The sequence below is a fragment of the Micrasema longulum genome, unplaced genomic scaffold (assembly GCF_059751315.1).
Source record: "Micrasema longulum isolate JH-2025_06_02 unplaced genomic scaffold, ASM5975131v1 h1tg000887l, whole genome shotgun sequence".
NCBI classification, from domain to species: Eukaryota; Metazoa; Arthropoda; class Insecta; order Trichoptera; family Brachycentridae; genus Micrasema; species Micrasema longulum.
The window spans coordinates 106855-120429 of NW_028278078.1; the positions used below are offsets into that span (position 1 = coordinate 106855).

The 13575-nt window shown below is 31.9% G+C and overlaps 1 protein-coding gene across 1 annotated transcript; it reads left to right on the top strand.

The window, feature by feature from the left end:
- The first annotated feature begins 69 nt into the window (after positions 1 to 69).
- Culd (CUB and LDLa domain) lies at positions 70 to 10652 on the top strand. Its single transcript, XM_088231453.1, has 12 exons — positions 70 to 457; positions 1565 to 1759; positions 2732 to 2910; positions 3175 to 3358; positions 3780 to 3929; positions 4732 to 4914; positions 5009 to 5128; positions 6172 to 6384; positions 6916 to 7024; positions 7743 to 7809; positions 8209 to 8383; positions 8467 to 10652. The coding sequence occupies exons 2-12, from the start codon at positions 1750 to 1752 to the stop codon at positions 8850 to 8852; spliced, it is 1776 nt and encodes a 591-aa protein (XP_088087579.1). The 5' UTR covers positions 70 to 457; positions 1565 to 1749; the 3' UTR covers positions 8853 to 10652.
- The last annotated feature ends 2923 nt before the right edge of the window (positions 10653 to 13575 follow it).

Below are 13575 nucleotides of genomic sequence, written 5' to 3' on the forward strand. Positions count from 1 at the left end.
TATCCTGAGTTGAAACTTAATGCAAAACTGCGCAATAAGAGTATCTCACGACTTGTACAATCTGTAATTGTGGCTAAAGGTGATACCACAAAATACGATAATGTTTAATTATAATTAAACTAAAAAAATAAACTCGAATCAAGAACAAAAAATGATCTTTAAATTTTCCCTATAAATTTTCATGTTAATAAAAATTAATTACTCTACCTAAAATCATTAACATCTTTGTTTTATGAATACCAAAGTGACAAAAACGCATTTTTCATAGGTGTCCCTACTGATTCGGCAACCCACTGTAACTACTCGTATGAATAATATTAATAAAGTGCAACTTTTTAGACATGGTTTGGTGAGAATATCGTGCACTGCAGTATGGAGTTAGTGACATGTCCTTCGTGCCGCATCCAGATTTCTCTAATTCAATTGGATTTACCACAGACGTGTAATTCTTCTCTGTGTAAGTTTACTAATTGTTTTTCAATAATTTGGTAGTAATAATGTACTGTTAGAAATAAGTGATATAATATGTAGATATTATATTTATTTTTGGAGGCAATATTCGTTGACTCTTGAATTTTAAGGGGAGGATTGACCAGAAAGTGGTGGATAAACTATGTTCAAATGGAAAAGGCAGATAAGTCAAAAGGTTCTATCTTCTGGTGCCTTGTCTGGTCCCCCCGACGTTGGCGATCACTACAGCGAAAGCATATGTATCTGTCCTACGCTACTTTTATATTTCTCAGCCAGGACGCCTGCTTATTGATGTACTCGCCGTAGTAATCCCTGGGAAAAGATGACCAGAGTGGTTTCTCGTTGCCTTCTCTGGTGGATTTTTCTGTCGGGGTTACCTTCTCTTAGCTGGATGGTTTTGGTTTTGGGGCGCCAAAAACTCGCTTTTCATCCTTTCGTTATCTGCTGTGATCACACCGCTATGAATGTGATCCCATTGCCCAGGGTTCGCGACGTGGACACTAATGAGTCGGACTAGTCAGTAGCGCTGCCGATGGAATGCAACTGGGCGTTTGCTGTATTTTATAGAATCGCATCCTCCAGCAAGATGTGACTCACTGCGACCCTACTGACAGTTCTAACCCCAAAGGTTTATAATGAAGGTTTTTTTCAGTTTATTAAAATGCAAAAATCTCATTGCATTTCAATTAATTTGAAATTCACTTTATAACATTATAATTAACACAAAGTAATACTGTAAACAAAATATATTTTTATGACTCCTCTTTCTTTTCATTCACCTCGTGTTTTGGTAGTTAGGCGTTCAGCTGTTGTACATGAGGTCTCAGAATGGATTCATGAAATATTGACTTTAATGTGTTTTTACACTACATTGTCTATTTCATAGTCCCTGGTCTAGCACCCGCTGATAGACTTGCTTTTATTTAACAAAATAAGCTGAAATTGGTGAACCGATGCAGTGCCCTATCAGGGTAAATGAAGAGGAATAATCTATGTTTTTTGTATGTACGTAGATAACAATTTTTATACTTCACCATAAACTATCATGAAACAGTTAGTGTTTAGATAGTCAGAAAATTCCATCTGATTCTAGTAAACGCAACATCTGAGCAATGCCCGTGCAGTGCCTTAACTGTGTGGGAGCCCTCAGGGCACAGCCCTCCATCTCAGCGCTGCAGCTTGGCGGGTACGAGCTCCTTCACCAGCTCGACTCGCTCAGTCGGAATATCACTTGACCTTGTTCCACAAAACTGGTCCGGATCATTCTACATGATTTTTATGTCGCAACGTAAGTATACTTTAAATTAGATTTAATCATTGAAGGTTTTACAAATCAATTTGGCTCTTTAGGGTAAAAAAACAGTTTATTATATTGACAAGCCTCTTCATTACTTCGTATTATATTAACAATACAACAGCGATGAAGAACATTTTAGAGAAGAAATATAGAGGTCTAGGCATCCACAGGGCTTATGACCTATCATTGGCGGGTTTAAGTGGCCACTTTACACACTGTATGTATTATTAGATGTCAATAATACAGTTATTTTTACCTAACTAGCTGGGATAACACATGGCTCTAAAATAAGAGTTTATAACTTTAGAAATAAAAGAAGATTATAATATATTTCTTTATGTAATAACTTCCAAGAATTTTCACTAACAAACTTGAAGAGTAAATTTAATGAATTTAATAAAAATTGTATAGGAGCGGTATGAAAACATATTTTAAAAGTATGTATTTACTTTAACGTGGCAAATAAATGTATTACTCGATAGTAATTATATAAAGCAAATGAATTGTGAATTACATCAAGTTATCATTAAAAAAGTAATCAATTTATAAAATATGCATTTATTCTATGACCTCAAAATGATTTATTTGTTATTTTATATATTTATTTATATTGGTAGATAACTCTTAGTTGTTGCAATGTCATCAAGATTTTTTTGTGATTTTTGTCATCTTTCGGATATGTTATCAATAAAAATAGTATGTATCTGCATTTCTTATGATATCATATCTTAGATTTATCACATTGTTCCTTTTTTTTCAAAATATTCTGATTTAATTTCAGATGTAAGAGCATGACTCCGTCTATTCCAATAAACTCTTTTTTTTGTATTTAAAAAAAATTATATCTCTCTCTCAAATTACGACCCTCATTCTGTATCTCCGTTTTGGGGAAACAAAAATATCTTTAAGTAAAAAAATTAACTTTGGCAAAATTCAAATTCTTATCGAGGCATTTTCTTTCAGGAAATCAACAGTTTATTCAAGGTTCTGTTGGACAGCATGGATTTCTAACTTCTCCGGATTTTCCATCCCTGTACCCTAGAGATTACGGAGTTGAACATGCTTTATTGTGCACCAGTAAAGATTGTCAAATATCTCTCCTCTTCACAGATTTTCTTATTTCACCAACGTCATTAATGGAGGTAATATTTTTTTATACATTTGAAGTATATGTGAGTGAATACATTTATGTACATACCCATATTTAGTCGCTATGTCTGCTAAAACTGAAGTAATTGCCACATTTACCATAGTATAACATTTTCAACTAACTATTTTATGCACTGGAATGTGTAATTTACAAATAATGTTGAATATTTTCTATTGATTTAAAAATATTTTTCATATTTTTAGAGATATTTCCAGTATACATTCAAAATATATTTATTGATAACACTTTATTTCAGATTTACAATTCAGATGGCAAGCCCGTACAACTGGTTTCAGGAATGACTGCAAGACCTAAATCATTTGTGTCATCCGGTCCTTCTGTTACAATAAGGTTTTTCGGAAATGGTGGAACTTCTCTTGGATATAAAGCTACTTATGTATTTATTCAGAACTCCGCAGATTTTGATATTGTCAATACAGGTTTGTTGGTAAATTGCTTATCGTATTATTGATATTTTTGTATAGATACATAATACCCTGATAAAACTTCATCAATTAAACTTCTTTTTTTCATTTTAGTTTTCTTTATTGATCATCAAGCGCTTTCGCCTGAACAGGCATTTTACAGAATAATGTTGATTGTTTTGTTTATAACATTTTTTAAAAATAAATAAATATAAATGTAAGGATTATATTTTATATATTCATCACATTTCCTTCTTCACCTCTTTATTTTGACTATCAAGCGCAAACATAACATATGGTTATTCAAACAATATCTGGTAAATAAAATTTTCCCTGTATTGAATATAATTTACGGATGTTTTATACCAAAATTATTTTCTTTAAGTATATTGCATTCAAACTTCAGTTTTGAGTATCTATATGGTTGTTGTCTCAGATTGTGGAGGAGAGGTGGACACTTTGGGAGGGACAATATATATGACAGGAGTAAGGGGGTTCTACGACTGTGTGTGGATAATACAACCCGCTGCAATCATATCTCACTTTAAAACTCACATATATCTCAAGGTTATGGACTACCCAAAAGGTATTTATGAGTAATTAATAATATTTTACTAACGTTAGTGATATCGCCCGCATGGAGACATTCACCAATTACAAGAGCTCGTTTTTACTATCAAGGCATTCAAAGTTAATTTTTATTACCTTAATATAAATCAACAATAACAATTTATTTTTTAAAAAAAACTTTTATACCTCAAATGCCTACATTATTACTTTTTCTAATATAGTTAAGTACATCTTGTGAATCTTTTTGTTTTTTTTTTTTAATTCAATGAAAAGTTTTGACAGTGAATTTTCATTGAAAGCGGATATCTTACATGGACCTCATCATCGTCATTCCCTTTTCTGCACCTAATGGCGCATAGGGCACTGTGTTGGTACAGCAATCGGAGCTTATCTTGATTTTTTTTTTACATAAATGTAAGATGATCAGTCTTACACTTCAGGGGCCAGTCCAGGGACTGTGAAATATTATAGTGTAAAAACACCATTTTAAATAAACATTTCATGTCAACCATGCCGGGAATCAAACCCGAGAATTTTAATTACTATTGGCTGTTATTTAGTACAGAAAAGTAAAAGTTAAATTTTTTTCTTTTTCATTTTTATGCCATTTTTATGAGTTTGAAACAGATTTATTGATATTCTTGTGGTAAAATTGTTTCTATATTTGTCAAATTCTGTATTCGTTAAAAGACACCCAGGAACAGATTAATGGTGAATACAGAGGTTCCGCTGAATATGTATTTTCATTCGAGAGATTTTCTGTCACATATTTATTTTCACATCTCTCCAGATGTTATATACCAATAATAATTTCACAGGTAACTTGTCACTGCGGCATGGCCTGACCTCAGAATCTCGAGTGATTGAATCATTCAACGAACCTAATCTAAATGCTATAGAACATGTTGCGCCTATTGCTGATGGGTTCTACATTTCCTTCCGGGGTATTCTTATGCCAGAAGATAATCTCACGATAGCCTACTCTGCATTTGCTTACATGGGTATGAATCATCATAATCAAACCTATTTATTTATTTATTACGAGTCTTTTCTACGAATAAGCAGTTATTTACGTTTATCATTGAATATTTACAGATTGCTTGGATGGAATTGATTTACTATGTGGAAACAAACGATGTATCTCTGTACAACTTATGTGTGATTCTATAGATAACTGTGGAGACAGCAGTGATGAGGCCGGGAATTGCAAATTAGGTAAATATTAATTTTTATACCTGAAGCACTAACTTTTGATATTGATGTTTTTTGTTGATATTTCTTGATAAAACTTCATAGTTAATGATTTTAATAAAATTTTAAATAAAGTTATCATTAAAACTTCTTGGTTTAGTTTTACTTTTTTATTATTTTGACCAACGAGCGCTTTCGTCTAAGTAGGCATCTTCAAGACTGGTAAATTGTTTGGCGAAAGCGCTCGTTGGTCAAAATAATAAAAAAGTAAAACTAGACCAAGAAGTTTTAACTATAACTTTATTTATAATTTTATCAAAATCATTAACTAACTTTGTGGTTATTAATTATTAAAAAATAAATATAAAACAACTTTACACTTCCCATCTTAAGAATAACAAGAGAAAAATACTTAACTTGATTTGAAAATTAAATTGCAATATTTAGAAATCACTCTAAAAAATACAATAGGATAGAATTCATTAGTTAAGCTTTGAAACCAGTCGGTAGAGAAAAAAAGTGGTTTTATATTTATTTTATTTACCTATCTTCCGATTTGAATCAATTTCTTATTCTATATTTTATACTAAACAAGATGTAAGAGCGCCCACCCCCTACCTAATTCTTTAAGGACCTGGGCTCATATTACAATGAGAAGTTAACATTTATCTTCAAGTTTATCTACAAAGTAAAATTAAGTTTTCTGTATAAAAAATAGAATATGTATACAATTTTTCTAAACATGTTCAATTATTGGTTAGCAATGAAGATACTTAAAATTTTCGTAGAAATATACACATTTTGGTACATAAATATCGATTTGACTTATGCTGTTTTGATATAAACCGATGAAGATAGCGTTTGTAATTGCGGCCCTGGGCTTGGAGGAGGAGATTTAGCAATAGATATCAAGGCACGCACCCTCCGCTCAGCCGCTCAGTAGTCTGGCTCTTACTTAATCTACGGCACCCGTCGCAATAGATCGACACAAGTTGCAGTGATGTCAGGAACTTATTTACCACTACCCTCATCTATAAAGATAGGATAGAATCTTGTATATTTTTCAGATGAGACAGATGGATTGTTAGTCCAGTACTGGTGGCCGGTGCGGGGTTCGGGATCTGGCGGGGCTGGGGGGGCGGGAGGGGCCCTTCTTTCGCTGGGGGCAGCGGTGGTAGGAGCGGCCCTCTTGATGGGCACCGCCCTGTGTCGTCTCCTTCTGCGGGGCCGGCCCCCGACACCACATACAGACCACGCCAGAACTATAGCCCATCTTCTCAGTGAGTATTTCCGCACTTCACAATTTTTATGCTCCTCCTAAAAATACTACAATTATTTTATTTGTAGTAATTGAAAACTTTTTTGGTAAAAACAAATCATAGTACGTGCATATCGTCAGCCGATGCTTATGTCAGGAATCTACATTTTTTCTACAGACTTTTTCTTCTTTTTCAATAGGTCAGAGTAAGAACCACACATGCGCAAAACTGAACTTATTTTCTGGATATACCGCATATCCTATCAATATCAAAATAAATCATTTTTAATTAAAAAAAATTTCGAGAAGAATTCCATTGACAATTAGTATTATGAAGCTGGTTTAGTAAAACTTAAATAAATTTACAATACCGGTTTTATTAGCTTTAAACTTAATTTCAGAAATGAAATTTTAGGAGATTCGTTTTGGTACTTAGGCTGTGATTTGAACTGTCTATATAATGCTATTATATCTCTCCATCTTTACATTTAAACTTTTATATCTACATTTATGGAACTTCTCATACCATTCCATGATTTGGTTGAATTTTCAGCCATTGCCGAGCTCGATGACCGAGATGAACCGCCACTGTATGAGCCCCCACCGGAATACAATCAAGTTGTGAAGCCACCGAGGCAGCGTAAGAAACATTCAACTCAAAGGTATCTGCTGCATTCAAAGTCCAATTACCAGTGTTTTAACTGTCTCACAAAAAAAAACAACTAAATAGCGTTAAATTATTTCATCAACTAGAAAGCACTTGAAAATACTTTAATTACTTATACTTAATATACTTATCTTATAAATTAATTAATTAATCACTCCAGGAGCAAGTGATCACAATTTAGATTCATAATGAAAACTACAGTATTTTACTCAGACTTCGTTACAATTTATACAACTACAGAGCGAGCGAGCTGACTAGGAAGGCAAAACTCGATGGTGCTCGACGCACACTGCATTGTTAAGTCATATGCAGCGTGTCATGATCATCTGTTACAGGAAGGTAACATGATCAATCTTACGTTTTAAGTGTCAGTCCAGGGACAATGAAATACTTCAGTATTAATGTCAACCATCCCAGGAATCAAAACTAGGACCTCAAGCATGGTAGGCAAACGTGCCAACCACTGCACTATGAGGCGGATGATTATTTATATATCTCATTACTTTTGCAATATAATTACACACTTACTTTTTCTGAGTTATTGTGCCATCTGAGAAATTTAATCTTCTTATTATTATCAACATTTTAAGTTCCTATATCCAAATCAAGATTTCAAAGTTTATTCAGTTTGTTTAGATGACTGATGAACAAATATTTTTGACTAAAGGTGTTTTACCGGGTGTGCAATATATTTATATGGTGACTTTTTCCAGACTAATAGAAAGAGATTCCCCCACTCTCGGGCAATGTGAAGAATCATCTTTACCGAGCAGTTCTCTGGTATGTCTACATCATCAAATCATAAAAGTTTTCTACACTGTAGATTGAATGAAAGCAATGGTCAATAAATGGTTATGGCACACTTTTACCGATTTATTTATAATGTTGAGCCAAATTTATTATTTCAGTAGAACTATATGGTACAAATATGTCTGTGTACCTCACAGAACTAGATAAAATATGTACAGTTTTATCAACATTTTTGAATATGCGATGGAATTCTGAGTAAATTGGAAAAAAAATATTTCTCCTTACTTATTTTCACATATTACTTACATTACTATTATTTGAGTATTAATAATAATTATAAATATTAAATTAATTACAATTATAGTCAAATTAATTTATTAATAATATTGACAACTCAATATGTATGAAAATGTATATTTTTTTTTACAGGCAACAGAAATGAAAAAGCAATTTGTTAATTTGCCTCCAGAAAGATTTCCGGAAATCATAGATAATGCATTATTCAGAATCCCAGATACATCTCCCCCTGTCTCTCTGGAAACCACTGGTTATAATGAACAAGATATTGGGCTTTCTCTCACTTTGTCCGTTTCGTCACATAAAGGTTTATTACTTTTGAATTTTTAATGTTCTGGAAATATTGCACGAGTATACATTAAATTTAACATTATTTTTAATTGGTTTTAGCTGAAAAAAGTCTCCAAAACCTCCAATGCCTTTCTTCAATATCAAACAAAGAAATATCCGGTTTGACATCACCATCAAATATAAGCGCTATTTCCTTCGATACACTGTACTCTTCTAGCGGCCAAGATTGTATGACCATTTCACCTCTGAAACTTACCAAAAGTCATTCTCAAGACAATATTTTGCAACTCCGGGCTGACTTTGCCAACAGAGCAATGCAAAGCTCAGATTTCATTTCTAACGAACTTGTCAATACAAATGAACAGGTATTGAAGCCTTTAAGTAAAATAACAAAGTGTAGCCAACGCTCTTTAGATAATATAAGTATAGTTGATTACCCCAAAACGCTGTTAGAATTTCGAAATGAGCAAGCATCTAGTGAATAAATAAAAGAAAAACATATTTTTGTAGGATTATGCGTGTATGAGTAGGTAATAAAGCTGGACCTTATTTAACACCAGGTTAACCTACCATAAAGCTGTCATTAGAGTTCTCTCTTTGTGCTTTCTTCATACCGATGGTTGACTGATGCAATTATTTTTTAATAGATTGTCAAAATGGTTGTCATTTAAATTGATATATCACCATGTTAATTTTATTCTGATAATATAATTTTTATTTTATGCTCACCCTACTTGTTAAAAGAATATTCAAATCCTAAAATGCAGCTGATCAGGCTCCAGGGTTTAACTTTAAGTTGAGTTTACTTACAAATTCTTCATATTTAATAATAACAAATAATGTGAAAAATGCACAAGTATGTTCTAAAAACTAAGGATGTACACATTTCCTTTTGTCATGAAACCAACTTTATATAATATATACCTAATCTATTGTTGAGGAAGGCCTAAAACAGAAGGCTGTTTTATGTAGGTGAAAATTCATTTTAAAAAGGGATATAAATAACATAAAAATATTGTTTTCTACGCAAAAAATATATAAATAATGTCACACAATATTCCACTGCTGAGATGTGGTTGAGAAATGTTAAATGTTTTTGTTATTATACACATTTTCATCGGTGATCTTTATTTTTCAACAATATTTTGAGTTTGTCCAAATTTCTGTAGACAAGGACTGGATTCAACTCCCTGGGGAGCTGTTTATATTAACATATTACAACAGAGATGAAGAACATTTAAGAGAAGGTAATATAGAAGTCTAGGCATCTACAGGGCTTATGACCTGTCAATGGCTGGTTTAAGTGGCCACTTTACACACTGTGTAACATTCACCATTCTGCCTACATTTGAACATCTATATTCCTTCAATTCTTTCATCTGTTGATGTTTGTGAAGTTAAAGAGCTGAAACCTTTATTTATGCTGGTGAGATTCGTCTAATTGAATTATTTCACCTACATACTAGGCAATGCCTGAAAATGTTATTAAATGGCTAAATGGGCTAGATTTCTTGATAAAGGGGATATACTGTACATCCCATACATCATAATACATGTGCCAAAAAACATGTTTCATTGTAATATGTCGTATAATGTTCCGTTTCCTTTATGGTAGTCTTTTAAATTATTCTTCAAATAATAATAAAAAATTTCTACATAAATATAAATGCATATACATACATATAATTTTTTTTGTTATAATTAAGTACTTGCATATTATTGTTAATTTAACACCTGTTATTTTTTCAAACATTTATTTTCATCTTTTATTGTTTAAAGATTTTGTTTTAATGTTTTTTTCAGGTTCAATTCCTCTTTCTCTTTAAAGTCAAAATATTGTTCTTTTTTTCATAAAAAATATTTTATTACCAGTTTTTAATGTAATTTTTCTTGTCTAGTCTATCTAAAAAATACAATTGTTTACAATGAATATTGTCATTTTTTTAATCTATTTATTTATCTTTAATTCCTCACTTAGTACAGTCCCTTCTTAATGAATTATGGCCACGTGGATTTTTTTTACAATTTCTCAGAAATCACTTTGAATAAATAAAATGACACACCTTCGGCAGACATCTGGCTTCAATCCTTGGCATATACATATACTTAAATCGCACTTTTCTGAAATGTTTTTATTTCTTCATTTTCCGGTGAAATTTAATGTTTTTTTTAAAGACAGTCGTCTTTTGAATGTGAAGATGAGTTTTTAACATACTCCATACGTTTTCTACTGGATCAAGATCTGAAGAGTTTCCAGACCCCCTGGTCTCCTGACCGTAATTATGTGGCCCCTACAAAAAATGCAGTCATCATTTTTTTTAATTAAGTCGAGCCATACTGATTGAGCTATTTGTATTTAAAAAATCCGTTATATTTATTAACTAATAAAAGTTGTAGCATAATGAGTGTCTTATTTTTTATTTATTTATTATGCAGATGGCCAAATACTTGACCTAAAAAAAATGTGGGGAGTAGAATACCCCAAGGGCTGTAAAAAAAAAGCAAATGTGTTCAATGAATTGTTAACGGTTTCTGAGATATATTTTTTTGATTGTTTTTTTAGTTGATTTCACGAGTCTGAAATTTTTTTTTGGGATAAATGTTAACATTTTAAAAAATAATTTTTCTTCACATTAAGTATTAACATACTTGTATTCAATAACTTGAAGAAAAAAAAATAACACTCGCATAGTTCTAAAAAAAAGTAGCCACTTTCCAAGATTTTTTTTCTTTTTATCAATAAAAGATCAGAGGGTGCGGTTTCTTAAAAAATATGGTATGGACAATTTACTCCAAAAACGTAAAGTAGGTGCTTTTAGCAATAATAAATTACTTTTAATAGTAAATAGTAACACAATAAAATATTTTTTTGGTTAAGATGCATGTATTTTTATAATAAATTTTCAAAGTGAATGAATGTTCAGCTGAAGAGTAACTTCGACAAGTTACGAGATGCGGAAAATATAATATGTCAAAACCATAACGCATTTCAAGACTTAAGAACTATTTTTTTGAGAAGATCCAAACTGTGCATAAGATCTGGTGGAAAACAGGTGTTATTTTTTTTGTTATAATAGATTCAAATATTTTCAGAACAATAGATAACATTGATATAGTTCTATAATTGTTGACATCAAACTTGTCACCAGACTTAAAAATTGGTCTGATTATGAAGTTTTCCAAGAATCAGGAAATGTGCCACAAGAACGAGACATTATACAAGATACAAATGGATGTGGACAGTATAAATTTGCATTAACTTAACAACAATTCAGGAATACCATCAGGGCCCCGATCACAATGGAAAGTTAACATTTATCTTCAATTTTATCTACAAAGTAAAAATAAGATTTCTGTATGAAAAGCAGAATATGCAAACATTTTTTTCTTTTAAACATGTTAAATTATATGTTACCGATGAAGATACTTTAAATGTTCATGCAAATATACTTATTTTCATACACAAATATTGATCATTCGCCCTAGACCAATAATTTTTTTCCTGCTTAATTTGTTTAAACAATAAAATATTTCACCAATAGATATTTCACACTTACTAAGATCTACAGTATCTATATAATTCAGGGAAGAGTTATTTGGAGTATAGGAAATATTGTTAACAAGAGTATTCAGAAGAAAAATGATCAGCAAAAAGATCTGCAATATCTTGACTACCAGTAATGTGAGTAGCATTAGATAGCATACTTGAAGGAATATCACTTTCAGAACATTTTTTAGCGACAAATTGCCAGAACTCTTTAGGATTATGGGTTAGTTTGAATTCCGTTTTTTTTTTATATATGTCTTGTAATTTTTGTCACATTTGATTTTGCACAATTCTTAAATGTGAGAAAATTGACGATAGTGTAATAAATTAGCTGTCTCTTTATATAGCTTATGAATTATTTTTTGTTGAAAACCAATTGTTTCAGTTTAACACTGAACCAATGGGGAATTTAGGTTTGATAAATTTCCCTTTTGGTATAAACAGATCAACGGCTTGAGACAATAGATCATTTAATTTATTTACAGCTTCATTTTATATTCATGTTACTAAAAAGAGAGGTCCAGTCAATCTGAGAGAGAAATTCTTTAATTCCTGGATAGTCTCCTTTATCAAATTTATGGTGATAAGAGGTAATGGGTGGTGATTGATCAATATTTAATGAACTTAACATAATTTGTATCGATAGCGGTTTGTGATAGTTGTCAATTGGTAATAAATGGTTAATAAATATTTGTACAAGGGTATTCAGTCTACTGCTAAAGATAAGGTCTAAACAACTTCCCAGACAATTAATGACTGCATTTAACTGGAGCATGTTCATGTATGCAAAAAAGTTTGCAATTATGGCAGCTTGCGAGGATAAAGAGCCTGAAGTCTCAACACCTTGGTTATCATTCAACCATTGCAATTTTGGTAAGTTGTAATCTCCACAGACTAAAAACAAATTACCCTCCTTAGAGATGTTTTCAAGTAAATCAGTATGTGCCTTATAAATATAATTTGAGGAAGAAGGGGGAATGTGTATACAACCAATTATATGTTTCTTGCCATCTAGGATGATGGTCAAGAAAATCTGATCGGAAACATTACTTTACGATTTCAAAACATGACATAATTTTTTTTTGACACAAATTATCACTCCACCACCTTTTGACTTATAATGAAGCAATCACAATGAAAAATTTTAAACCAAGTTCAGCAGATGAGACTTTATCATAAATGGCTAAAGCCAAGTTTCAGTAAAAAATAAAATGTAATTACATACAGATAAATTACACATTAGAACATTCAATTTAGTGTTCATGTCTCTGAAGTTTTGATTATAGGAATAAATGTCATTAGTGTTAGTTAGTGATCTGGTGTAGTGATTTAGTCTAAAAAAATTATTCAGGATAGTTCACGTCTTTCAGCGGCTAGGCGAGCTGGGCAGTCCTAAGATCCAGTAGAGTGAGGCAGATTTTTTGAAGAATGTACAGATGTACAGTAGCACAAGCGGGAACCTCATCCTTTTATTACATGCATTACGGTTGTGACCGGTTTTAGCGCAGTGAGGACGGGTGGGTGTTTCGACTTGACATTTTGAAGCTTCGTGTCCATAAAGTTGGCAATGTCCACATTTCAACGAATCTATCCAGTCTCGTAATGTGTGTAATTGCCAATCCATGGCCAGTTTGTATAAGAAATCAATTAATGTCGCACAG